The sequence below is a fragment of the Equus caballus genome, chromosome 11 (genome assembly GCF_041296265.1).
Source record: "Equus caballus isolate H_3958 breed thoroughbred chromosome 11, TB-T2T, whole genome shotgun sequence".
NCBI classification, from domain to species: domain Eukaryota; kingdom Metazoa; phylum Chordata; class Mammalia; order Perissodactyla; family Equidae; genus Equus; species Equus caballus.
This window is the reverse complement of record NC_091694.1, coordinates 24,137,214-24,164,182: the sequence shown is the minus strand read 5'-3', so window position 1 is coordinate 24,164,182 and position 26,969 is coordinate 24,137,214. Positions and strand designations below refer to the sequence as shown.

Genomic DNA, 26,969 nt, shown 5'->3' with positions numbered 1-26,969 from the left:
GGCAAAAGTGGCTCCTAGAAGAACAATGCAGGCATGCCCGTGCCAGGCCCGCCCCCCGGAGGTCCCACCCAGGTGCTGGGGTGTGCGTGCCAATGCCATGGGGCCCGTGTGGTGTAGCTTCTTTTGGGCTGAGGCCTGGATTTGCTGAGGTCAGGAGGGCAGTCTGGATGGCTCTGAGAGACGAGGGCTCCCTCCCCTGGAGTCCCCTCTCCGATCTCAGAGGGAAAAGACAAAGGAGGCGTGCTGCCAAGGTGCAGAATTTGCCTCAGGCAACTAAATTTATTAGCAAGAAAAAATTTTTGTCAGCCCAGTGCTGACCAACAAAGTACATCGTTAATAAAGGATAACAAATCTGTCACTTAATTCATAAAACATACCTCAAGCAGTTACAACTAAAAATAAAGTTGGATTTTTGTTTAATTTAAAAGCCTCAAAAATAACAAGCAATATGTTTTTAAACATGTAGTAGACACAATCGTCTATTATACAATATACACTGTACACAGTAGAGCTTGGGCCGGTCGGCGGGTGAGATGAAGGGGGGAGGGGAGGGGTTCAGGATGTGGAGGTGTTTTTATCTGAATCCAGATTCGAGTTGAAATGCTATGTCATTTAGAAAAGAGAATTGCTAGAGTGAGAAAAAGATTCATATGCTCATCATTGCCCCCCAAAACCCTAAACTGAAAGCAGGCATGGGGGAGGTGAGTGACAAGGACAGGAAGAGGGGAGCAGTTAAATAAAACTTCTTTAAAGCACACACAATACACAGTGTTCATCATCTGAAGTAGAGTATAAGGCAACGTTCTCCATAGAAAAAGAGGGGAGTCAGGGAGTCCGTGGGTAGCTTTACTTTTTAAATAGAAAGTTGGAATGTGCTGGAGGAGAGTGTGGCGGGGCTGGGGCATGTGGAGTGGAGGCGGATGCCACTGGTGCCCTGGGTGCAGGGCCCCGGGGCGTCCGCGGTGGCTGGTGGGGCCAGGGAGGTGCAGGAAAGGGGCATGGCACGATGCAACTCCGGCAGTGTTGGGGGGGCTCACTTTGCTCCTCGACGGAGTGAAATTCATGTTTTTCCTTTGGAAATAAGGGTTCCCACTCGTCCTGGTTTAGAACGTCTCATTGGGCACGGCCAGTGTCCACAGTCTGGGCAGGCCGGGAGCTCGTGGTGAGAGGGAAGGGCCAGGGCGGCACCCAAGGGTACAGAAGGAGGTGAGTACGGGGCATCAGAGCCCCTTCCTATGAGGACAGTCGCAGAACAGGAGGGAGGGGCTGAGGGCGGGCCCAGGGCAGCCAGGGCCTCCTTTTTCCTGGGGGCCCAGGCGGGACACAGACGGCAGACTGCATCTTCAGGGCCTCCCGCCTGAGCTGGCCTTACAAGTTCTTCGTGACCAGGTGGGTCTTGTAATGCTTGGTGAGGTGGTCGCTCCTCATGAAGCGCTTCTGACACTGGGCACACTCGAAGCGTTTGTCCCCTGGGAAGAGGAGATGCCCGTCACTTACAGAGCCCATGTGCAGACCCTGTCCCATCCCCGAAAGAGGAAGAGCACATGCGTGGTGAGGGGGCACCCTATAAAGCTGGTGGCGCCTGGTCATCATACTCTGCCCGCCTCCTGCTGACACCTTTGCTCCTGACGGCCTACTGCTCTGAACCCTTTGTCAGTTTTCCTTTCTCCTACCTGCCGCTGGACATCACCCCCAGTCTACTTTGTTCCTGTTCCTTGTCCCTTGCCCAAGACACTGTATTTGTGCCCCTGCACCTGGACTCTTCCCACGTAGGCTGTCGCCTGCTTTCTTCGCCTCTCTGTCCCTCTGACTCTAACCCTGCCTCAACGTCTTCCCGTCTCAGGAAAACCCCGTTCCTCCCTGACCCGCCAGCCTGAGAGCTTACTTGGCCCAAACCACCCCGACATGGGTGAGGTCAGCTGCTGTTCTGAGTATTTACTGTTCAGCATCAAGGGGCATGACCCGCCTCGCCACACTGGCCAGGAGCCTGAGCTTTGGGTCACGTGTCCCCATCCCCAGTCCCAGGACAGGGGTCTGTGTGCACACTGGGGGCATTCACTATAGCAACAGTTCTCAAAGCATGTGCTGTGGACCACTGGGGAGACCCAAGACAATTTAGGTGGTAGAGGGATGAATGTTTTTCATTTTTATAGTTTTGTGTTTATTTGCCAGTGCATTAAAACATATAACTATGACATCAAGCCTGTCATGTAAAAATAATAGTGGTTGGACATAAATGAGTAAAACTAGTGACATGATTTAAGCAAAATCATTCATTCAGTAAATAATGGTGGGAAAAGCAGTGTGGACTAGTGGTGAAGAGTATGGACTTGGGAGCCAGAGGGCCTGGGTTTAGCTGTGAGCCCTGGCGACCTCTCCATGCCTCAGTAAAATGGGCATAACCAGGGCTGGCCCTGTGACCTAGTGGTTAAGTTTGGTGCACTCTGCTTCGGCGGCCCGGGTTCAGTTCCCTGGTGTGGACCTACACCACTTGTCAGTGGTCATGCTGTGGTGATGACCCACATACAAAATAGAGGAAGACTGGCACAGATGTTAGCTCAGGGCAAATCTTCCTCAGAAAAAAAAAGGGCGTAACCAAAGTACCCTCCCCACAGAGTTGCTGTGAGGCCTGAATGAATTAACTGTAAAGTGCACACTACAGTGCCTGGCACACTATGCCAGCGCTTGTTAAATAAGTGCAGCTACGGCAGAAGTCACCAAGGCTGTGAAGGCAAGTGACATCACTTCGGGCGACACTGTGCTAAAAGGAATGGCACAAAAGAATTTCCTGGGTAGTCTTAGACCCCCAAGAAGACAGTCTGTGGCTCTTGCTCAGTGTGGCAGTGCCTTGGCAGGGCCAGGAATCTTGATGTCACTGAGGGCAATGGAGTGGGGAGAGGGGAGAGGCCAGGAGCAGCCCTGTGTGGGTATGGGTGTGCCAGGGCAGGGGTCGGGGGTGAGGGGCAGCCCTGTGGGTTGATGCGCCGCTGGGGAGGGGGGCAGACCTGTGTGGGTGCGGGCGTGCCGCTGGAGCTCGTCACTCCGTGTGAACCTCTTTCCACAGAAGAACCAGTTGCAGACAAAAGGCCGCTCGCCAGTGTGCAGGCGCACGTGGGCCCGCAGCAAGGACGTCTTACGGAAAGTCTTGCCGCAGTCGGGGATGTGGCACACGTGCTTCTTCTTGCCTTGCTCTCCAGACCTGGGCATTGGGTGGAGGGTGGGGTGGAAGGAATGGAAGAGGAGCGAGGGAGGAGATAGAAGATGGGGGCAGGACAGCATGGAGAACGCATGTGGGGTCAGGTCAGAGAGCACGGGAAAGGTGAGGAGGCCAGGTGGCATGGAGGCACCACCTCGTCCCCTCTCAGTCTATGTCCCAGGGAGGAGCTTGGGGAACAGGAGACCCCATGCTTGGGGTCTGGCCTCTCTCCTCAAATTACCTCTTGTCCCCATCCTTGCAGTTGGGACACGTGCAGGCCATGCGGCGCCGCTTCTCCCCGGGCTGGGCCTCTCCCGCCAGGGCCTGCTCCATCTGCAGCTGGATCTGGGTGGGGCTCAGCCCGCTGATGGTCAGGTTGTTCCCAGAAACATTCTGCACCGTCAGCTGCTGCTGCCCTGTGGGGAGGAGGAGGGCTCGGCTCAGGGTGAGGAAGCCTGAAAGGGCAGAGGAGGGAGCCTGACACTTTTCTTCCCTTCTGCACGTGGTAAGGATGATAGTCATAGCAGCCAAGACTTTCAAGAGCCTATCACATGCCAGATACCATTTTAGAGACTGTAAATGTACTCACTCATTCAACCTTCATAATCCTATGAAATAGGTACTATTATACCCCTTTAGTTGAAGAAACTGAGGCTCAATAACATATCAAGGTCACACAGCTAATAAGTGGTAGAACCCGGATCTGAACCCAGGCAGACGACTTCAGAGTCAACGCCCTGAACCACTATACCGCACAGGCTGAATTCCCTTTCAGACGCTGCCCACGTGACTTCAGCTGGGGACGGTCTGGTCTTGGAGTGTTTCTTCCAGAGCCTCCTCCAGCTTTAGGCCCTTGTGAGGGACCATCCCTGCTCTCAGGAAAGTCTCCAGGGGTTTGTGTTAATAAGAATGAGAAAGCAGTTCCATGGGCTTTGGAAACAATCCAGCCCTCTAGGACTCAAATGAAGCCACTGAAAGCAGGAGTGGCACTGACATCACACTGGTGTCCCTCAGTGGATTCCTCCTACACCGGTAAACCGAATGCACAAAGTACCATAAATTCATTTAACAACAAAGGGAGGAGTTTCCAAAAGCTCCCACTACCTTGAAAAGTGCCCTTCACCCAGCTAAAGAATGCAAGGAACTATTTTTCCTAGGTAGCTACACTTTTCTTTTCTTTTTTATAATTTGTGTGTGTGTGTATGAGGAAGACGGCCCTGAACTAACATCTGTGCCAATCTTCCTCCACTTTATGTGGGACGCCACCACAGTGTGGCTGGACCAGCGGTGCTAGGTCCACGCCCAGGATCTGAACCTGCGAACCCTGGGCTGCAGAAGCAGACTGCATGAACTTAACCACTACACCACCAGGCCAGCCCCTACAGTTTTCCTTTGATTATTCACAAGGCTGCTTTCACACCAAATATTGCCAAATATCACTGCCGGAGAGCAGCACAAGCCATTCCCACTGCCAAAGGCTCCTTCCTTTCCTCCCCATCTTAACTCAAGGCTTTCTCCTTCTAGAAGCCCTCCTTCAAGTTCCTTTACTGGGAACCTCCCTTGAACATCTGCCTTTGGTCTGGACCAAGCTAACATGTGTTTGTATGTTAGTTGGAGTTTTCCTGAGTACATCTTACTTACTCCATCCTATTCAAGTTCTTCAGCTGACAGGTGGGACCAACACGTGTCTAAACTATCTCACAGGGCTACTGTAAGGACCAAATGGACGTGCTTTTAAGCTTGAAGCGACGAGGCACACGTAGGGCAGTATCCTCACTGTTGTTACTGGGAACCCCAGGTTGGCCCCCAGCTCCCATCTGCGGGGCACACAGGCACGCAGCCCATGTCCCAGTCAGGGGCCTGTCCTCACCGCCAGTGTTGGTGATGGTAACGGGCACACCCTGGACCTGGACACCGTTGATGTTGATGGTCTGCATGGCCTGGGCCGCCGCCGCCAGCTGGGCTGCGTTCAGGCTGATGACGCTCCCGGCGGGGGCAATCTTTGGCAGGGGACGCTCTTTCCGGAGAATTGCAGCCGAGTGCTTTTTGCTGGTCCCGCTCAGATGGGGCGCACGGGATGCAGGGCTGCTACAAGTGGTGGTGGAGGCGGCCGCAGCTGTTGCTGGAGGGCTGTCCTGCACAAGGACTGTCTGTACCTCACCAGAAGGCGTACGGATGTAGACCTGGGAAGGGCCAGAGAGAAAGAGTCAGGGCCCCAGGAGAGACTGGGCTCCTGGCACCTTTCCATGCAGCATCAGCTCCCCATCCAAGCGAGAACTGGGAGCCCCTCTTTGTCCACCCAAGTCTTCTCCAACTGGCCCAAACCGACATTCATACACGGCTGACGTTCAACAAACGGATGATGGCAAATGCTGACTGTTGATTTGAAACGAAACATTTAATATACTTAGCATGGAAAGATATAATTGCCAAATCTCAGAACTGGAGAATTCAAAGGCAACTAAAAGATGACCTCACGAAAGATGCCCTGTGAGTGACTATCAAACAAATGAAAACCGCTCCGAGGAGGCACAATTAGTGAGAAGCAGTTCTTGTCCAACTCAGATTGGCAAGGATGGGAAATAAAATCTAATGCTCACTGTTGGTGAGACAGCGGGGAACAGGCGCTCACTCTCACGTTAGGAGCGGGAGTGGGAAGTGGTCTAGGCTGGCTGGAGGGAAATCTGGGTGTATCGAAAGCCTTAAAAATATGCTTGTTAGAGCCTGAGTGGGACGAGAAGGGCATTTGTGGGGAGTGGCAGGAGCAGCCCGGCAGGCACATCAGAGCCCCGGCAGGTGGAGGTGTCATGGGAGAGCTGAGATGGCCGTGGGAGGCTTGCTCCATACCGGGGATTGATCCAGACAGGAGACAGAATGAGAATGAGAGCGAGCTTTCTTACTGTCAGAGAAGGGAGTTACAAATATGGAAAGGGAGACAACTAGAATGAACCTTGTGGTGTCGGATGGGAATAAGAGGCATTGGTGAAAGCTCCTGGGGTTCAATAGAGATAGATACACAGATAGAGAAATATGGACAAAAACGTGCATGTATTTTTATGTATATGTGTATATATGTGTGTGCATGTTTATAGCTATGTGTTACGTATCCAGGAGCTCACCTAGCACCCAGGCCTGAGCTGCCAAGTCCCAGGTTCTACTCAAAGGACCCAGAGCTCCTTGGAGGAATAGCTGATTCCAGGACTGGGGGCAGGGAAAGTACAGGAGCTTGGAACACCTGCTGTATCAGAAAGTAAGGAAGTGCTCAAAGAATGGTGGGTACATATGAAAAGGACACAAGAGCCAGCTTGAAGGGCTCCCATTGGCCAAATATGGGACAACTTGAACATCAAAATAATATTATTAATGGATTATAACCCACTGAATAAAATAGGAATCTGAGTCCATACTGACATAAATAAACAAATAGAGGAGAAGAGAATGATAGAATTAAAAAACTGCTCTCAGGGACTGGCCCCGTGGCCGAGTGGTTAAGTTCGCCCACTCCACTGCAGGCGGCCCAGTGTTTCGTTGGTTCGAATCCTGGGCGCGGACATGGCACTGCTCATCAAAACCACACTGAGGCAGCGTCCCCCATGCCACAACTAGAAGGACCCACAACGAAGAATATACAACTATGTACCGGGGGGCTTTGGGGAGAAAAAGGAAAAAAATAAAATCTTTAAAAAACAAACAAACAGGGGCCGGCTCCGTGGCCGAGTGGTTAAGTTCGCGCGCTCCGCTGCGGCGGCCCAGGGTTCGGATCCTGGGCGCGGACATGGCACCGCTCGTCAGGCCACGTTGAGGCAGCGTCCCACATCCCACAACTAGAAGGACCTGCAACTAAGATATACAACTGTGTACGGGGGGGTTTGGGGAGATAAGCAGGGGGGGAAAAAAAAAAGATTGGCAACAGTTGTTAGCCCAGGTGCCAATCTTTAGGAAAAAACAAAACAAAAACAAACAAACAAAAAAAAAAAACTGCTATCATATCCTCCAATGAGAGGAACCAAGACTCCTAGAGAAATGGGTGACCCCCGGGCCAGGGTGGGAAAATACAAGCCCTGAAGAACTGACACATGCTGCGACGTGGATGAACCTGGGAAATATTATACTCAGGAAAGGAAGCCAGTTGCAAGAGATCACCTATTGTATGATTCCATTTACATGAAATGTGTAGGCAAATCCATAGAGATAGAAAATGGATTAGTGGTTTCCAGGGGGTGGGGGATGGGAAATGGGGCATGACTGCTAAAGGGTACAGGGTTTCTTTTTGGGGTGATGAAGATGTTCTAAAATGAGATAGTGGTGATGGCTGCACAACTCTGAATATACTAAAAACCACTGAGTTGAACCCTTTAAAAGGGTATGTGAATATCTCGATAAAGCTGATAAAAAAGAGAGTGTGTCATAGGGACACAGGAGCCAACTTGAAAGAGCTCCAAGTGGCCGAAGCGGGAACAATGTGAATAACACAGTACATAACATCGTGTTGAATTATAAGCCAAAGAATACAATAAACACTCCTGAGTCCCTGCTGATATAAATAAATGAATGAATAAAGACATAAATGGAGAAGAGACAAATCTTCCTCAGAGAAGAATTCCAAGTAATATTATGCAGATACTTTCCCTTCCAGGATGTACAGCTTAATTCTCACCTCCACTCCCATCCCTGAAGGTGGGAGACTAAGCGACTCACTTCCGAAAAACAGAGCAGAGGAAGAGAAAAGCAGCACTTACAATGAAGAAACCTGGCAAACACCACCTTGATTAAGCGATAAAGGTGACATCAGGACGTCCCCCTCATATGATGAGATGAGGGGGCATTTCGCCTCCATGGTTGTTTTTCCAAAAACCCATAACCCCAGATTTGGGGACGTCCTACAGGATACCTGACCAACGCCCCTCAAGACTGTCAAGATCATAAAAACAAAGACTGAGCAACGATCAGATCAGAGGGGTCTGGGGAGACATGCCCACTAAGTGCGACGTGGTACTGGACTGGGTCCTGGAACAGAAAGGGGACATTGATGGAAAAACTGGTGACATCCAAATCAGGTCTGGAGTTTAGTTAACAGTAATGAACCAATGTCAGGTCTTAGCTTTGACAGCTGTACCTGGTAATGTAAGGTGTTTAACTATCGGGGACACCAGGTGAGAGGTACATGGAAATTCTCTGTACCACCTTTGCAACCTTTCTGTAAGTATAAAAAGTCAGTTTAAAAACTATCATAGTAAAAGATACTAAAACAAGTGGGCAAAAGTCTGATGAGGAATGGGGTATTTACATAGTCTCGAAGTATCTCCCTACAAAATACTAATTCATTACAAAGAGGAAAAAAGTAACTTTAACGTGCAGAAATCTGCCCAATCTCACTCTAATCACCACCAGTAATGGGACAAAATGAAATCACGCACCCCCTTTTAGGATGCAGTGAAAACAGCATCACTTCTGTGATATTTCTGCAAAAGAAAACCCTGCACAACCTGCATCTAGTCATGAGGAAACATCACACAAACCTAAATTGAGGAACATTCTACAAAATAACTGGCCTGTAGCCTTCAAGTGTCAAGGTCATGAAAGTCAAGTAAAGCTTGAGGAGCTGTTCCAGATCAAAGGAGACAAAGGAGGCGTGACAACTCAATGAACGTGTCTGGTGCAACGTGATGCTGGATGAGATCCTTTTGCCACGAAGGAATTACTGGGGCAAGTGGTGGGACTTGAACGGGGTCTCTGCATTAGACGTTAGTGTGTTTCACTGCTGATTTCCCAGGTTTGGTGGTTGGATTGTTGTGTAGAATGTCCTCGTGGGTAAGAATTTCATACTTTCTATGAGGCCCTTGGAAGTGCTGAGATCATGGTGACAACTTATGCTTAAATGATTCCGGGGAAAAAAATTCTTTGTAAAAAAGAAAAATCCTGCTGGGATTCTGATTGGAATTATTTTCAATTCCCCGATTATTTAATAGGACTGTGTTTCTCAATTAAAAGCAAAGAAATCTCATGTCATCTCTTTAATAAATACAGAAATTTCATTTTCAGTTTTTTGGTATGTGCCCCTTTTGCGAATCATTGCTATTTTCTGTGTATCGGAAGTTTCTGTTACTAGAACATTTTTTGTTCATAATATAGAGCAGGAGTCAGCAAACTTTCTGTAAAGGGCAGAGAGTAAATATTTTAGGCTTTGTGGGCCATGAAGTCTCTGCCTTGTAGTGCAAAGGCAGCACAGATGGGTATGTCTGTGTTCCAATTAAACTTTTTTTATGAAAACAGATGAGTGGGCCAGATCTGACCTGAGGGCTATGGATTGACAATCTCTGATACAGAATATAACACATTTTAAAAAAAATGTACATATCCTTTGACCCACTTTTAGGAATTCATTTAGCTCTAAGATTGGAAACAGCCTAGATACACAGTTAACAGGGTATTAGCTGTATAACAGACAGCACCTCAGGATAACGGAATACTATGTCATCCTTAAAAGATAATACTATAGCTAAATCTGTCTGCATGTGTATGATTATTTCCTTAGGAAGACCTGGGTTTAAGCCCTGCCTCCGTCAACCTCAAGATACAGAGCCTCAGGGAAGGGAGGAGCGGCACTGTGAGGACAAGTGCGCCTGAGCCAGTACCTTCACCTTTGAGGTACGTCTGATAATGGAACCTCACAGATAGCGTAATAACTAAATTAAACAATTTATAGAAAATCACTTGGCAATACATAATATGCCAGAAGGGAGGGGGCATTCGAAGGCAGGCCTCAGATTTCCTCCTGCGTGACTTCCACGTCCACAGCTCAACCTCAAGGGCACTTCTCCACCCAGGAGATGGCCCAGCTTCCTACTGTCACTCACTGTGATGCCTGGGTTCCCTCTCTACAACCAGATTATAAATTCCTCAATGGCAGGAACTGTTTTTTTTAAAAAATATCCTTGTCCCCAATTTTAATTGTAGCCCCTGCCACACGTAAGACACAGGGAGTCAAGGCAGAAAATGGAAAAGAGTGTGGGGTTTGAAATTTGAGTTGAATCCTGGCTCTTGTCATCTATGCTCTAGGAGATTTGGATACTTTATAACTTCTCTGAGTTCCAGGCTCTCCATCTGCAAGATGGGCATAATCTCTGGCCTTTCGTAGGCATAAACGAAGAATACAACCTGCTCACAGAGCCAGATTCCAGAGTACGAGAACACCTCAATAAATGCCCAAAATAAGAACGTTCTCGTTGAAGTTAGCACCCCAGATGAACCTAGCCTAAACGTTCCTGCTATCAAGCTAGGCTGCTGCTTCCTGCTTTTTTCTTGTCATTAACAATGATCAGCATTTTGCTCATTAGTGTTCTTACTTTACATCAAATTCTATGGTTCTGACTGGAATTTTTTCATTCTTGCTACCGTTCTGAGTATGTAATTCTATAATAAAAGATAAACTTTATTATTAAAACATGTATATCTGCCCCGTACTCATCCCCCCAAAAGACTTGCATAAAGAAAAAGTGGACCAAAACATAGGTACACAGGTCTGTTTCATCTGATTTCTAGAGACAAGCTGTACGTGACCCTGTGAACTGAAGAGACTCCATCTGTCAGGCAGAAATAGCCACTCACTGCCCACCCCCAACAATCCTGACTCCCAACACTCAGATCAAATCGGAAGATGCATCAGCATCATCTTCGACAGCAAGCCGAGGGGTAAGGGAGCATTAGCTGTTTAGTGCTAAGGAGAGGGAGGCAGGCGCACAGGGTGTGCGTGGTACCTGAGTAGGTGTCGGCTCAGCTGCCTGGATCTGAAAGTTCTGGGAGGGCTTCTGGGGGACGGTGGGGAGGGTGGCAGATGCCGCCTGCACCACCCGCAGGGCCTGCTGGGGGATCTGCACCACCTGCTGCTGCTCAGCCTTGGGGGGCACCACCTGGACCTGCTGGACCACAGCTGGCTGGCCCCCTCCTGGGCTCTGAACGATGAGCAGGTTGTTTCCTGCCTGGATGATGTTGTCTGCGGTGGTCTCGATCAGCACGGTCTCCACCTGCTCAGCCACAGCCACGGGGGGCTGGCAGGCGGGAAGACTCTTCTTCCTGGCTTTCTTGTTAGTCTTAGACAGTGGGGTAGGAGGGCTCTCCGTGAGGAGCTGAGTGGGGGCCCCGGTGTCGCTGGTGTTCATGAGGTTGTTGACAGGCAGAGTGAGTGTCACATTGCCACCCCCACCTGTCAGCTTTACCACATTGGCCCCGCTCTGCACAGGGGTGGTGGTGGTACTCGACTTCTGGACGGGGGCTGGCTTGATGGGGACGGGCTTGTGACTGGATGGTGAGGGGGTGATGATGGCTTGGTTGGTGCCAGGGATGATCTGGATCTGGTTGGTGAGATTAGGCTGTACTTGGATGGTCTGGGAACTGCTCGCCTGAATCTGAGGGACCGCCTGGTACTGGATGTTGGCATTTGATCGGGTCCCTTTGTTGATCATGGTGGGATTCTGGATAGCGAACACCAGCTGCCCCCCAGGATAGGACGCACTCAGTTGTGACCCCTGAATCTGAAGTATGTTTCCTTTGGAGGACAAGATTCCAAAGCTATTCTTGCCGGGACTGAGAGGGAGCGGGGCAGGTTTGATAGGGACGAGTTTCCGCGGTGTGGGCTGCGGGGGAGCAGGAGGCGTCACAGCAGCTTCAACAGCTGGAGGACCAATTTTGCTACATGTTGCAGCAAGCAGGGCTAAGGGAGATGGCTGGGAATCCTGCAAAAAAGCAAGTAGAGAAAAGGAGTGAGACGCGAGGGCCTGCTGCCCGGCCGCCCTTTGCGATCCTCTCTTGGCAGCCTCTTCCGCACCTCTGGGGTGGGCAGGGCACCAGCATCCTCCCCCTGCAGTGGCTTCAGTCTCCCCTTCTCTGCTGGTTTCTCCATTGAGTAAGCAAGCGAAAGAGGGGAAATGTCTTTCTCAGAAAGGAACTTTCCAGAAGCACCCCGTGACCGGGTGAACTAACGGCGTCAGTTGACCACTTATTCCCCACTGGCCTTTTTTCTCATGGGGACATGGAATCACCCTCAGCTCCTCAATGGAGTTCCATTAGCTCACCACAGGGATTAAGGGATCCCTGACTCCTTAACTGAGGGAGGACTGGGGAGAAAGAGAAAGGGAGGGGCACCAGGAGGAACAAACCCTTTTCTAAGTTTTTTCTAGCATTTGGGACATGAGTTTACTGACTGGGGAGGGCTGCTCTTTTGAGGCTACAAGGAAAGAGCCTCTGGAGTGTGGGGACACAGCCTCTATTTTCCTTGTATGGTCAGTGGAGATTATGGAAGGGACCTTGAGTTTAATCCTGCTTTTCCCCCTGACCCAACTGTGGCACCTTAGGTAAGTGGCCATGGTTTCTTAGTTCAGAAAAAGTGGGCAACTGAACCTTCCCTGGTCTCTTATCCTAACGTATTTACAGTGAGCCCGGATAGAGTTTTCAGTAGGGGTTTAATGTTGGCTTCAGTGCGTCCTTCCAGGCTGAGGCAGCCCCCAACCCTCAGAGCCCACTGCCCACTCGCCTGGGTGGTGGAGGCGGCGGGCTGCAGGTAGTCACTGGGACTGACAGCGGCAGTGGCAGCCATGCTGGTCTGTGGATCTGCTGGAAGAAGAGAGACGGAATGATGCACAAGACGCCCGATAAGAATCTCAGCCCCCTGGCCTCAGACTGTCTTCCTGCCTCTCTTTCCTGCTGCTGCTCCAGGAGAGGTTAACGACCTTCCCCACACGTCCCCACTCAAGGTTAGCAACCTGCATCTTTTTTTTTGGTAGATGACCTTCTCTCCTCAGACCCAGCCATCTGAGGCTGTGAGGACAGCTGGTCCTGCCTCCACCAGACTGTCCCCTCCAGCCATCATAAAGTCTGGGAAAAAACGAAGATACCGAGACTATAGCAAGACCGGCTTCAGGAACTAAGCTGTGCCACCTAATGGAGCCTCTCTGCTGGGCGCGGCTGACTCTCCCAAGCTAGATCAGGACCCATATATGGTGGGTGGGGGACCCCCCCCCCCGGCTAATCCTCCAGCTCTGACTGAGGCTCCCTGCTGTCCAGATGTCCAGCCAGCCTGGGAGAGAAGCATCACTGGCCAGGATCGCTGACAAGGAGGACACACCCACTCTGTGGGAAAGTCTTGGGTGCCCTGTGCTCAGCCTTCCCCACAGAGGCACAGTGGTCCAGGTGTCCATCTGTAGCACAGGGGTAACTGCTGTAAGCGCATTCACACTTTCACGTAGGACAGCAGGTATGGCCCCATAGGTATCACCCAGACCAAGAGAGCTAATGAGTATAATGAGAAGAATGAGAATATACTAAATTCTATTTTTGTTTAAATGTGTATGTATTTCTATATATGAATATACCAGGAAAAAGTCTTTAAAAATGCTAATATGTTAAAAGCCATTATCCCTATGGTAGAATTTTGCTTCACTTAAAGAATACTTCTTGTTTTTCTGTACTTTCTCAGTTTCCCCACACATACTCTGTTGCATTTTAAAAGTACAGAATGGTGAGGAAGTGATGAAGGGAATCTCTACTCTGAACTTAAGTCTGACCTAAGAGAAGTACACCATAGTAAAACTGAAATCATGAGAATTACGAAGGGAAAGAACAGAGGCAGACTTGTATCCTAGACCTTTGCAAAGCAGATTTCAGGAAGTACAGAGACAGGAAGGACATTACTTCAGAGATGCGGAAAGGCAGACTGGCTCCAGCACTGAGCCCCTGTTGGGCATCTGGCGAGAAGAGAAGGGAGGTCAGCAGAAAGAGGGACCACTCGAACCATTCACATTTTGGCTGGCCTGTGGCCCTTCTCTTTGGGAGAATGAATGATTCTTAAATGGGAAAAGGTGAGGGGGAACTGAAGCCCAGGACAGGTGATGGGCTGGCAAGGCACACGGATGCCTTAAGTGGTTTCCAAGCCTTAGGGCCACAGCAGCTGCACTCCAGAGAAGGGAGGCAGGGACTCTGCAGGCACACTAGCCAACCATAGGGAGCCAAAGGGCAGCTCTGGGCAAAATCCTATAGGTAGATCCTGAAACATTAGACACTGAGCTCTGGCAAAACTGTAGAACAAATGAGGAAAGAGTACTATACTACGATGCCGAGCTGAGGAGGCAGTGATCACAAGGGATAAGCGTGGGGTTGCAAAAAAACAAGGCATGCTGAGCACATCTGTTTCTTTTTTATGGGGCTTTGGGTAAAGACATCAGGAGAATGGTATATACTGTGCATTTTATTCTGACAAGGCGTCTGACTGAAATTTTCATAATATTCTTATGAACAAACAGGGAAAAAACTGCAGGCAGGATGACAGTGTTGTTTGGGGCTAAGCTGACCAGGCCTCCCGGTCAATGGTGAGATACACGCCATCCTGAGGAGGTGGCTGGTGCAGGGCAACCCAGGTGTCTCAAACTAGGCTGGGTTCCAGGACCAGGTCTGCAGGCTTCTTGGAGGCTCATGCTTTCTCTACCAGAATTTTTTTTTGTTTTTTTGAGGAAGATCAGCCCTGAGCTAACATCTGCTGCCAACCCTCCTCTTTTTGCTGAGGAAGACTGGCCCTGAGCTAACATCCATGCCCATCTTCCTCCACTTTATATGTGGGATGCCTACTACAGCATGGCTTGCCAAGTGGTGCCATGTCTGCACCTGGGATCCGAACCGGCGAACCCTGGGCCGCCAAGGCAGAGCGTGAGCACTTAACTGCTATGCCACCGGGCCAGCCCTCTACCAGAATTTTTATTCTCATATTTTCATTGTGAAGATCATTTTTTTAAAACGAACATATATTATAGATCACCGGGTGACTGCTGCTTAACTAAGATTGCACGTTTCTGGGCCTGTGTGTGTGTTTATGACTGTACTGGTGCCAAGTGGCACCACTCTAACTGTGTGGGCTAATTAATTCTGCATATTTAATTCATGATACATTTGTGCAAAGTGAGAGATGCCGGCTCTTCAGAAGTGTGGGAGGACTGTGTCGCTTGGCACTAGACACTGCACGGTGGGCGTGCAGAACTCAAGGAGCCCAGGATGTCAAGTCTATGCTGTGCTTTCACTGACAGCAGCGATTCGGGTTCAATCAAACATTGTCCTCCCAGAATGTTGTTGTTGATTTGAACTTCACTGGCTTTTTTGTAGTTATTTAAGTTTATAGGCCCTAGATTAATGAGTTGATAAACAGATTTATGTGCGTACATAATTAAGTAAAGTTGTAGTGTTATAATGAAAATCTAAGTTGACTCAAAAACATTTTCCCTCCAGAGCAGTGGTGTTCAAACTATTCAGACCATGAACCACAGTTATAAAAACAATTTACATCAAGACCCAGTGTGCACACGCGCGCCCACACACGCTTCCCTGCCTGTGCTCATGCAAGAACTTTCCTGAAATGAAATGTGCCCTTGCTCCATGTGATGCACTTGATATTTTTCTACTCTATTTCATTTTTTTAAATGCGGTTTTGATTCACTAAATTGGTTTTGTGCCCTAGAGGCTGGAAAACGCAGCTTCAGAGTAGTCTGTCCACCACTCAAGTTTGGGAAACTGCAAAGACCTAGAGGGCAAGTTAAATTTGCAGATGTCACAAAACCAAGGATTGTAAACATGAGTGTCTGTATTAGGGCTCAGAGGGAGCTTAAAAAACTGCCATGTGCAGTGCCTGAAAGCATGAGGCTCCAGACCTAATGAGGACTCGGGCATCAGTGGGGGCGCTGGGGCCTTCCTCTGAGCCTCACTGCACCATCTGTAGAACAGAGGTAGTGTCATCCTCATGGGATTCTGAGAGGCATCAGGAATTGATATGAAAAAGCATCGAGCACATAGTGGGTAATCAATAAATGGTGGTTTAAACTTTAAATTGAGTAATACTGCACTTGGGTTAAGAAAAATCACATGCATAGAGGACAGGAAGACAGGGCTTCATAGTGGTTCTCATGCAAAAACGCCCCAGTGGTTTGGACTCAAAGCTAAATGGGAGGCAAAAGAATCTAGACGTGGTTGCCAAAAAGGCTACTGCAATCTTGGACTGCATTTCCAAAAGTCCAGTCACAGGAGGAGAAAAAGAACAGTCCCTTTTTAAAAATTCAATTTATTTAAAGTAAAAAAAAAACCAAAAAACCCCAAACAGTTCACTCTTTTTGTAGTTTTTGGGTTTTTAGTTTAAATAAATTGAATTTTAAGGAAAAAGAAAAAGAACAGCCCTATCATATTCTGCACACTTGGGCGACGCCGGGAGTGCCAGGTTCAGCTCTGAGGGACATTGTGAAAGGGGGATTTTCACCTGGAGCTTGTTCAGAGATGAGCAGCAATGGTTGTGACCAGGATGCCAGAGCAGCGATAGTCACCAGGGTATTTATTCCACATGTGGGTTCAAAGGGTAGAACCAAGGCTTTAGGGTGGAAATTTCAAGAAGGCAGATTTCAGTGCAACAGAAGTGAGAACCTTCAAAAGATGGAGTCAGTTGCCTTTTGAGGTAATGTCCTCCCTTCTCTGGAATCGTTTAGCCAGAGGCAGGATGTGTGTCTCTGTCAGAGATGGGATGTCTAGATGGGGTGGGAAGCTGGACTAAATGATCTTTAAGATTCTTCTAATTCTCAAGCCATGTTGCCGATGAGAACCTAAGAGGAGTTAGCTGCTGGCAGGACTGGGCAGGGCAGGCAGGGGGTCTCCCAGGAGGCTCCCCTGGGCTCAGGTTCTCTTGGCTAAAATTGGTGCATGACTCTCCCTCAAGACATCCTCTGTTATGAAATGGAAGGACACCAGGACAGGAGAGAGTGCACACGAAATGAAAACCAGCCTAGTGCTTCTTACTCCTCTCCCTTTCCCATCTCCCTCTCTCCCTCCACAGTCATTATTACCCTGGACTCAAACTGTCCAGAGACCGGGCTGGGCTGAGTGAGTGTTCGGTTAGAAAGTTAGAGCCGACTCTGCTGAAGCACGGGGCAGACTGCTGGTGCTCGACGTTGCATCATTTCAGTTTGGTTTCATTTTCTTCTCCAGCTGGCTCTTGAAATACTCCTCTATTTCTCAAACCAGTGTTTTTAAGTATCTCCCCTAGTGTCACTCAGAGCTTTGTGGCCCCTGGGCAACCCAAACACAGACTGATCTCCCTGCCATTGCAGAATTATACCCTGGGATTAACCATGAAAGGGAAAAGAGAAGCATTTCCAGTTGGTGTTTGGAAATGAAAAGTGGTTGAGAAGTAGCGTAAATACGTAACTGCAAGACTATGATCAAAGGTACTTTAGAACCTCATTAATTTGGAACCTTATACTTAAAATGTGTAATTTGGACATAAATTGTGCTTAACTTTTTCCTTCATACTACTCAAAGCGAGGCTAAATAGTGTATGAAGAGACTGCAAAGGGACTCTTAAGCATAGTTATGTAATTGTTTTATACCACTTCCACCATTTTAATCGTACCATTTGCTTTTAACAGTAATTTATATCCGGTCCTAAAACCTACATTTAGCAACATTGCTAAGTGGGATTACTGCATACTCTTGAAAGTTAAAAAGCTGCATTTCTTTCAGAGTTCTATTATTCAGACTTTTCATTAACTCAGGTTGGCTAAAACTTTCCCAACAGTCCCTGGGCTGGTGAGGTTTTAGTGATTTACTACACAAGCAATAGTAGATCCCTTAGGCTCTAAGGAAAACGTCCAAGGGCATCAAGGCGTCCAGACACTGGGTGGACAGGGGTGTCCAGTGCCTGATGAGACCACACCTGACTTTCCTTTTCCCATAATGGAAGTCAGTTTAATTCCAAGACCAGCAGAAAAGCATCCCGTGAGTGTCTCGGCTCTTGATATCCGGATCATTCATCTCTACCTCCGTCCCCTCCAGCTACAGCCTTCTCTTCTTCCCTCCTTGCCAGGCTTGGTGGAGAAGCTGCCAGCGCTCTGCTGTCCCCCTCCTTCCTCACCTGCTCAGTACATCCAGCCCTGTGTGGGCCTTCCGCTTGGGCTGGCCACAGAACTTCCAACACTGAGCCGTCACCTCTGCCCATTCTCTCCCCAGCTCTCATCCCCAGCCACCAGGGGCCTTCTTTCGGATCCTTGAAGAGCCTTCATCTCTGCTGCTGCCCTTTCCTTGCTTAGAGCTCTTTCTTCTCTCTTCACTAGCTAATGCCTCCTTACCCTTCAGGTCTCAGCCTGGTTTTTCCCCAGCAAAATTTATTGAGAGCCCACTATCTAAGCGGCGTGGCATTGCCTCAGAGAGGCCTTCCAGGACCCCTGAGATGAAGTGAACTCCTCTGGTAACTCCCCACCCATTAAATAATCATGGGCTTAATGTCTCAGTCTCCCAGACTCACAGGAGGGCTCCCCAGGGTGAGCCAGGTCTGTTTTCACAGCTGAACTGCTCCACCAACCCCAGTACACAGCACAGGGATTCTTCAGTGCCCGCGGGCTGAATAAATAGTGAATGTCTTTGGTTAAACCAGCCTTTCTTCTGGTATTTCCAATCACAATGAAACCTGAGCATCACCCTCATCGACAATCCATCATCAAGTGCTCATGATTCTACCTCCTAAATATCAACCACTCCCAGTCTACTCATTGCTCTCTACCTGCATCGCTTTTATACCAGAAATACTGCCCAAAGCCTCCAAAATGGCTTCCCAGCCTCTGGCCTTGCCCACTCTGATTCAGCCTCCACAATGCGTCAGAAGAGTCTTTTTAAAATGCAAATCCCATCCAGCCACTCCCCTGATGAAACCCTTCAATAGCTTCCAAATGATTTTATGATAAGCTTCTAAAGGCCAAAACCATCTGTCCCCTCTGCTGCTCCCAGCTACCTCTCCTACTGGGTCTCTGCCCTTCAAACTCTCCGGACACACACTCAGTTTTTTTCATTTCTGGGACCACAACACACTCTCTCACCTGGAGCATAAGCACGCTCTCTCCCATTTATCTGGCCGACGCCGGTCCTTTGGAGCTCATTTATAACCCAGAACACCTTTCCGGACCTCCTCCCCCACCCCCCGGTCTGGGGTGAGTGCCCCGCTATGTACTGGTGTACAGGCAGAGACTGCGTCTCTGTCCTAGGGTCTTTCCAAGGGCTGACTCAGGGAGCACCGAGCAACAGGAAGAGGCCTCAGATGGGACCCCTGAGCCCTGGCCCTCAGACTAGGGCAGTTCCACTGTCTTTCACCTGAGAACGCTGTTCCTGAGACAGAGGAATGAGAAAGAAAGGGCCCAAAGAAAGAGCACAACAGCAGGCTTTAGGAAGCTCCTTTCCCTCTGGAGAGGACCTGGCTCAGCCCCCACAGCTGGGCCTTGGGGCTACCCGGCTTCTTTGCCTCGTGGGTCCCTACCATGCTGGCTATGGCTTTCCTGGCCGTCTGCTATGGTGTTTCCCCTAGAGGAATTTCACTCCGCACAAACAGTCCTTCTGCTGGCTATTTCGGTCAGCTCAGCTGGGCCTGAAGCCAGCGAAAGTTTCAAAGCCCAGTCTTTCCCAGTTGCCTAGCCTGGAAGAATTCAGAGCTGGTAAGGGAAAAGCAAGCCATGGCTGGTTTTAGAGCAGGAAGTTGGACTTCAAAGGAGTTAACAAATGGGCTAAGAGAAGCGGCTTGGATGGCAACACAGATTGTGAAAGACCCCAAATTGCACTAAGCATTTCTGAAAAGCAAGTCTCCAGCAATCATAATAACCATATAAAAGAGCTCAATAACAGTAAAAGACATTTCATTGACTTTCATTAAATGAGAACAACTCTGGGCGGCGGCTTGCGAACGCCACAGGCCACAGGAGGAAGATGAGTAAAGAATGGAGATACTGTCCACCCAGACACCTCACTGAGCCATGCGCCCTCCCTCCTCCCAACGCTGACCCCAGCCCCAGCCCATAGCCCTTATGTATGTGTCCACAATTTCATCAACAAGTTAAAATGCCCTTCGTCAACTAAGATCCATTATTTTCTCCTCCTTTTCAAGCAAAACTCCTTGAAAGAGTCGCCTATACTTGCTGTCCCTCATTTCTCTCCTGCCAGTCTTTCTTGAACCTGCTCCAGCCAGGCTGTCCCCTCCCCACCCACACCACAAACACTGCTCACGCCACCAACAACCTCCACGTCGCTAAGTCTCGGTTAATTCTCAGACCTCATCTTCTGTGTTGATCTGACAGTTGACCCCTCTTCCTTCTTGAAACACTGTGTTCATTTAGCTTCCAGGACACACTTGCCAGGCTGGCCTCCTGCCTCTCTGGCTGCTTCTTAAGACTCCTTTGCTGGGTCCTCTTCTCTCAAATTCTAAATGGTTGGGCTGCCTCAGGGCTCCGTCTCAGGACCTATTTTTCTTCTGTCTACACCTATTTCCTGGGTGATTTCACCTGGTCTCATGCCTTTAAAAACCAGTAACATATAGGTTCTATATAATGATGACTCCCAAATTTCTATCTCCAGACTTGTATATCCAACTGCCTACTGACATCTCCACTTGGATGTATTAATAAATATCTCAAATCTAAGTAGTCCCAAACAGGGCTCCTGATATCTCCCTAATTCTGTGCCTCCTGCAGACTTCCTCACTGCAGTGAATGGAATGCCATCCTTCCAGCTGCTCAGCCCTAAAACCTCGGGGGTCATCCTTGACCCTTCTTTCTTCCACATTCTACATTGGACAGTCAGCAACACTTTCAGCTGTACCTTCAAAATATATTCAGATTCTGATTGCTTTCACCACCACCTCTTGTTATGACCCAGGTTCAGGGCCCCACCCTCTCTCGCCTGGGTAACTGTTGAAAGCCTCCGAGCTGAGCTTCTAACCTTGTCCCCATCACGCATCCAGAGTGAGACCCATCAAACTTAAATGAAATCATGTTACTCCTCTGCTCAGAGCCCCCCAACAGCATCCCATCTCCCATTCAAAGTAAGAGCCAAAGTCCCCCGAACGTGATACAGTGACCTGTCTCCCATGACCTCTCTGACTTATCACCATCACTCTACTTCACTGCTTCAGCCACACTGGCCTCCCTGCTGTTCCTGAACATGCCAGATAGGGCCCCTTCTCAGGGCCTTTGCATGTGCTGTTCTCTCTGCTTGAGTTCTTGCCGTCTGCCCCCCACCCCAGACTGAGCAGGGCTCAATCCCTCCCGTCCAGGGTTTTATTCAAATGTTGCCCTTCTCATGGAGACCTCCCCTGACCATCCTAAATAAATTGCACCTCCTCACTTTCTTCCTGTTCTCTATTATTTTTCTCCTTAGCACCTCTCATTGTCTAATATACATTAGTTACTTATTTATTGTCTCCCACTAAGATATAAGCTCCCTAAAGGCAGACTTCTCTCTGCCTTACCCACTAATGTACCCCTGACCTGGCACATAGCAGGTGCTTAATATATATATGTTGAATGGATGAATGAATGAATCCTGGAGACTGCAGAGTGGGAGAACCTAAACGGAGTTTAAGAACCAAAGGAGAGAGCCTGCAGATCTGCGTATCCTGGTACTAGGCTGGGGTCCACTGGCCAGGTCAGCTCAGCTGACCCAGTCCCAGATGGAACTCTCAGCCCCACCAACAACGTCACACGGACAAAAGCCTGTGCGTGGGCCAGCACAGTCCACTCCTGCTCCTGGACAGAGCCCTCAAAGCCCCCACCTCAACCCCACACACCAAGCACAAGTCAGTGCTGCTTTCAATTCACATGTACTGGGGGGGAAGTTCTTTTCCGAGTGAGTTAAGATAATGAGGATCCCTGCTATATGAATACCTCTTATCTGTCCCTACCCTGAATTCCTTTTCCCAAAATGTGATGGTGTCATTTGCTAGTCTGCATCCTGCCTGGGTCACACTCCATCCTACTGGAAGAGACTCTGGAGAAGTGAGTGGGGACACGGGGTGGCAGGGGATGGTAAGAACTCCTCACTCTGATAGAAGCAGTCCCAGGAAATGGTACAAATACTGGCCCTCAGAATTCTGTCTTGGAGAACAAGAGAAAAAAGGAAGCAAGATACACTTTTTCCCCCCTAAAGAATATCATTTTGTACAAACACATGCTTTCTGTGCTTTGGCACATTTATTTCTGAGTCACTCCCACATTTATCCTGGGCTAGGATCAGTCCTGAAATGAGCGGTGACTTCATTTCCCCTGAGAGGACAGGGTTGGCCTACCATTTACTTTTCTGAAGGCTGGGAATGTTTTGGTCTGCTTTTAGGCTAATCTGAGAAGACTTCCAATTAGACATTGACCAGGGGCAGAATTATTTCACCTCCAATCCCATGGCCCTGCCTGCTGTCTCTGATTCCCTCCTGATACTCTCTGAGGCCGCTTTGTGATTCTACCAAGTCCCAGAGGAGAGGTAACAAATACCCCAAAGAGGAAGCTCTAGAAAGAGGACATTGGGAAGCGTGCAGGCCAGTGCCTGCTCGTTCCTGAGCCACTTTCAGCCCATGGCTGAGATGAAAGAGGCCACCAAACAGCCTAAATCATGGCATAAGGACAAACTGGCATCTCAGAGCCGTTAGCATCAAAAACAACAGTCACCCAAGCTAAACCTCTGCATTGCGATGTGGTGGGACTTTTGGCTAGGTACAGCACACAATTCTGATGTTGAAACAAATTGTAGCCAAGGGAATGAGATGCCCAAAGGAAGGATTCAAACAGTGGGTCTGCAAGCATGCTCTTCCTGTGACACAAACAGCCCTGATGCCTCAACACTGCTGGGAGCTGCTCACAGAAGGTAAACCTAGAAGCATCTAAACTAGGCACTTAGCCCTCTATGCTCCTAAGCTGCTCCTGAGCAGAGCTTGTCTCCCAAGAGCACGCCAGCCTGAAGCCCACCCCGAGGAGAAGCACAGTAACCCCCTGTGCCAGTGGTGGCCTCAGAGCACCCGAGAGCGCGCTTCCTAGATGTGTAGTGGAAGCCACAGCTCCCCGAAGCTTTGAGTGCTGACTCTGAGCTTACCCCTGGGCTCTCTTTTCAGTGTCCCCTGAGGCAGCAGAAAAATCAGTTTTCCAGTTCAGAATCCTGTCAACTGGAACAGATCTACCAGGACCACCTGGGCGCATCTCCTCAAGGGCAATCTCTGATCCCTTTCCTACTTAGGCTCACAATGCCCTTCACTTAGTAACATTCCATGTTTCTAGCCTCTTCATTCATCTTTCCACCCAGTTCCAACAGATAACTGACAGCAAAGTGAGACCTCCCCACCCGGAGGTCTCCTAAGAGAATGATGCTAGCCAAAAAAAGATGTGCTGATAAATCAAGGACGAACTTCTTAAGAGAGAGAAATTTCAACTACATTTCAGAAATATAAAGATCTAAGTGCTAGCTCTATGAAGGAAGAAATACAGAGAAAGCTTTTTCCCCCTCCTTCAACAGGTCTAGAAGTCAGAGAAGGAGTTGCATGTGTATCCAAAACAAAAGCAAAGCACAAATAAACAAGCAAGAACATCAAGAAATGCATTCCATAGTGATGTCCATTTCTCAGTCCAGCTTGTACTGGTCCAGCATGTAGGCCACGCATTCCTGATTTAGAACTTGCTGGGAAGAAGTTCACAAATCCAGTGAAGCTGCCCAAAGGGACACTCCGGACGTAATAAACTCCTAAGAAAGTATTGGAGCTTCTCCAAATAGATTTTACTCTAAGTCTACGGCCAGCAAAGTTTCAGAATGGACCATGCAATTGTTTAAACTCAGAAGTGTCCACATCACTCTATTTCTAAAATTTCTAATACTCCAGGCACCGTTTACAACTTTAAAGGTGTTTCTCCACATCTTTCATTCTGTGGCCAATGCCCCCCGACCCCTCCAAAATAATTCCTAAATTTTTCAATCTTTGGAAGTGAGGCTTCCAATTTGTGTGTATACAGAGAACAGAGGGGGTGAAGATAATAAGTCTTAGAAGAAGAACATGCTACATTTCCATCACAGAAATGGGGGTGAGCAAGGTCAGGAAGATTGCTGAACCCAAGTCAACAGCAGAGTCTACTGGCTGGCTGCGACAAGCTTAGAGTGTCTCCATAAGGGCCCTCGTTGGGCGATACTTGCTTAAAGCAAGTTTGGGAATTATCATATACCTATGGCAAAGGACTGTTCAGGCTATAAGGGACCGTGCAACTTCTCCAAAAGGCTGCTATTAATGAACAAAAGAACTAGGAAGTTCAAGGCTAAGATACCCCATCTGCTGTTATGCCATGAAGCTCCTTTACCCAGACATTTGCCAAAATCTTCTTACTACAGCTTCTTCTCTCCTTTGACAGACCTCTAGAGGCCCAAACTTTAAGAGAGTCTGAGAGGAAAATGCTGGCCAGCCTATGTGCTGTCAACGGTGATGCCAAACTCTTCCTCCTGGAGCCAGCTGTCCCCGCTGGGCAGTCAGATAAGGATCCAGTTATGAACTAACTCTACTTGGGTCTCTTTGGCCAAGAGACTGTGTCTTTAAAAGCATACCTCAGGAGGTTCATAATTGTGTCAGACCAGCTTTTCTTTTTGCCTTGTTGTTGCTGCTTTTAAATGAAGAGGGTAAGCCTCTATACAACCAAGTGGAATAACCAGAATTAGAAAACTTACCAATTGCCCCAGTCAATGAGAATCCATTTCCAACAGGTATTAATGCCTGTTAGAAGCCACTGGAACATTGACATCATCAGCCCAACTGATAGGTTGTCTGACAGATTCGCCCCCTTCATTGCACACAAGAATTTAAAACAAAACAAGACACTGCAGTTATATTCATTATTGCAGACAAGAGGTTTCTTTGTGTTATTTATCAAAATTACTCCTATGGTGTGGACTCCACCATCATTCCCTTCACAGCCTCTCTGTGAGCTGGCCAACACCCTAAACGTTCTAGCCCTAAAAATCTTATCCGAAATACCAACTCAACACTTCGCCCTCCACGGTGATACTTAATCCCTTCTGGGGTACAGTATGCAAGTTTTAGACAGTGCATGCCAGGGTACCTTCAAACAGTCATCACCCTTCTGCCTGCCAGGAAAGCGGTGTCATGGCAGACCATGGGCCAATTCATTGCTTAAAGCAGATCTCCTGGGTCCTGCCTTCCTTTCTCTAGGAAACAACAAAGAAGTGAACAAGAAGTAACCTCAGAAGAAGAAAAAAATTTCAGGAGAATGTGCACTGAGGAAAGCCAGACTGAGTCCCTCTGGATCAAGTTAATTAAGAAACAATTAAACGTGACAGTATATCGGAATCAAAACCAAGGAATGCACTGAGGACAGGCTTCTTAAGTTGCCCAGAGAAGACACAGTTCCTTTTCACTAAAATTGGAAAGCCACCGGAACATGAGCCAAGAAGCAGGGGTAGGCGGCTGAGAACCATAAGTCAGCAATGGGCACGGAGGTGGGGTGGAGAGAGAAAGTAAGTATCCATTTTGTTTTATTTCTTCCGTCATTCCTTAAGTTTGCGCCTGGCCTTTGGGATTCAGCAGTCCGCCCCCCGCCCCACCCCCCACCCCCACGGGACGTCAGAGAACAGGCTGGGAGCTCTGTCAACAAGTTCGTAAAGCTCTCACAATTCTGCTAAGAGCTCGCAGATATCTAGCTGGAGGCTCAAGGATCCAAGTGAAAACATGACAAGAAGGTTTTGCCCACTCGGCAGTCTGAGGCGAGAGGTCATCTGCCTAGGGAGCGCCCTCGTGTCCTGACAACAGCTCTCGATGGGGACACATCGGTACCCGGGTTGGCTGCTGTGCTCAGCAGTACCCCTGTGGTCTGAATTCCAAGCATTCCCTTGGCCCCTCTGCACTCGGGAGAGCGCTGAATCCCTGGTGGGCACCTAGAGTTACGGTGCAGGAGGGTCCCCCGAACACAGGACAAGAGCGAGGGGCGTGGGCCGCCTCCTCGGAACAGACCCGGGCAAGATCCACGCGCCGGGAAGCGCTGAGGAGGGTCGGCGACCGGGCACCGGGAGTGCCAAGCCCGCCCTGGGTGCCCGCTCCTCTCGCCAGCCCCCGGAAGCGCCGCGCTCCCGCCCAGCGGGCTCCGAGGGGGCGGGGAGTCGAACGCCCCCTTCCGGGTGCCTCCGCCCGGCTGGCCAGCCCCGCTCCTCCTCCGGGCGGGAATCCTCCCTCCCCCGCCCCTCCCGGAGCCGGGCCCCGGCGCCAGGCCCAGCCCCAGGGGGGAACCCCCGGCCCCGACTCCCCGTCCCTGCGGCCTCTGCCCGTCTTCCCGACCCTTGGGGGCCGGGAAGACCCCACCGGCAGCGGCCAGGACCCACCGCTCATTACGACATCTTCCTCCCTGGCCTCCGCCGCCTCCGCCGCCACCGAGAGCCTGACACCGCCCGCCTAGCACCCGCCAATCCCGGAGCCCGCGACCGCCCGAGCGACGGCAACGTTCACCAATAAGAGTTCAGTACATTGGGGACCGACAGCACTCCTAACCAATCAAAGAGAGGCATCTAGAGCGACGTTGGTTTGGCCAATAGACCTGTGAAATGTCACTGATGGACGGTAGAAGGTACCAACCGGAAACCTACCCAAGAGTGAACGACGTGTTCGCCAGCCAACTGGCGGGAGGCAAAGTCCCGCCCACGAGGTGGTTGATGGACAGCAACAGGAAGCTGGATGAGGCGGGGCCTAGCTGAGGAGTGGCTTTGTATTGGTCGTGGTTGACCTTCCACCCACCTCTAACCCAGAAGATGAGTGATAGATCTGCCCTGAAGCCAATCAGAAGTCCTCAGGGTGAGGCCGAGAAATGCCGTATAAATAGCGTATACATTGCGCCTCCAGCTAGTGTCGCCCTGGTGTGGCGGGGGCCTTCTGCTCTTCTGCCAGCCAACCCCATGCCTGGTGAGTGGAAAGTCA

General features: G+C 49.5%; 1 protein-coding gene and 1 long non-coding RNA gene across 9 annotated transcripts in view; one reads left to right on the top strand and one right to left on the bottom strand.

Moving 5' to 3' along the window:
• Positions 1–26,969, top strand: part of LOC111775654 (uncharacterized) — a 36,798-nt gene that overhangs the window by 7,218 nt on the left and 2,611 nt on the right. For 5 of the 6 annotated variants that reach the window (XR_011422919.1, XR_002811489.2, XR_002811487.2 and 2 more), the window contains 2 exons: positions 9,732–9,844; positions 10,739–10,888. This is a non-coding gene — a long non-coding RNA (uncharacterized lncRNA). Of the gene's footprint in view, positions 1–9,731; positions 9,845–10,738; positions 10,889–23,524; positions 26,955–26,969 lie in introns of those variants that run through there. The other variant, XR_011422916.1, reaches the window with a different exon arrangement.
• On the bottom strand, positions 253–26,534 carry SP2 (Sp2 transcription factor). Of its 3 annotated transcripts, none has more exons than XM_023652661.2 (7): positions 26,381–26,534; positions 12,726–12,802; positions 10,954–11,928; positions 5,067–5,379; positions 3,438–3,612; positions 3,006–3,199; positions 253–1,469 (listed from the first exon to the last, which is right to left on the bottom strand). In XM_023652661.2, exons 1-7 carry the CDS (start codon positions 26,385–26,387, stop codon positions 1,369–1,371), a joined length of 1,842 nt encoding a protein of 613 aa, XP_023508429.1. In that variant the 5' UTR covers positions 26,388–26,534; the 3' UTR covers positions 253–1,368. The 3 variants fall into 3 exon arrangements, with proteins under 3 accessions (XP_023508429.1, XP_023508428.1, XP_070082318.1); XM_023652660.2 differs by having other exon boundaries at positions 12,726–12,805; positions 26,381–26,485; XM_070226217.1 differs by lacking the exon at positions 26,381–26,534 and adding an exon at positions 24,716–24,828 and having other exon boundaries at positions 12,726–12,805.

Excerpts from the sequence above, each read along its gene's own strand:
- SP2 (XM_023652660.2), bottom strand. Across the intron at positions 3,613-5,066 it reads TACCATCACCAACACTGGCG|GGCAGCAGCAGCTGACGGTG; the intron begins GTGAGGACAGGC and ends TCCTCCCCACAG. Across the intron at positions 3,200-3,437 it reads TGCAAGGATGGGGACAAGAG|GTCTGGAGAGCAAGGCAAGA; the intron begins GTAATTTGAGGA and ends CCCAATGCCCAG.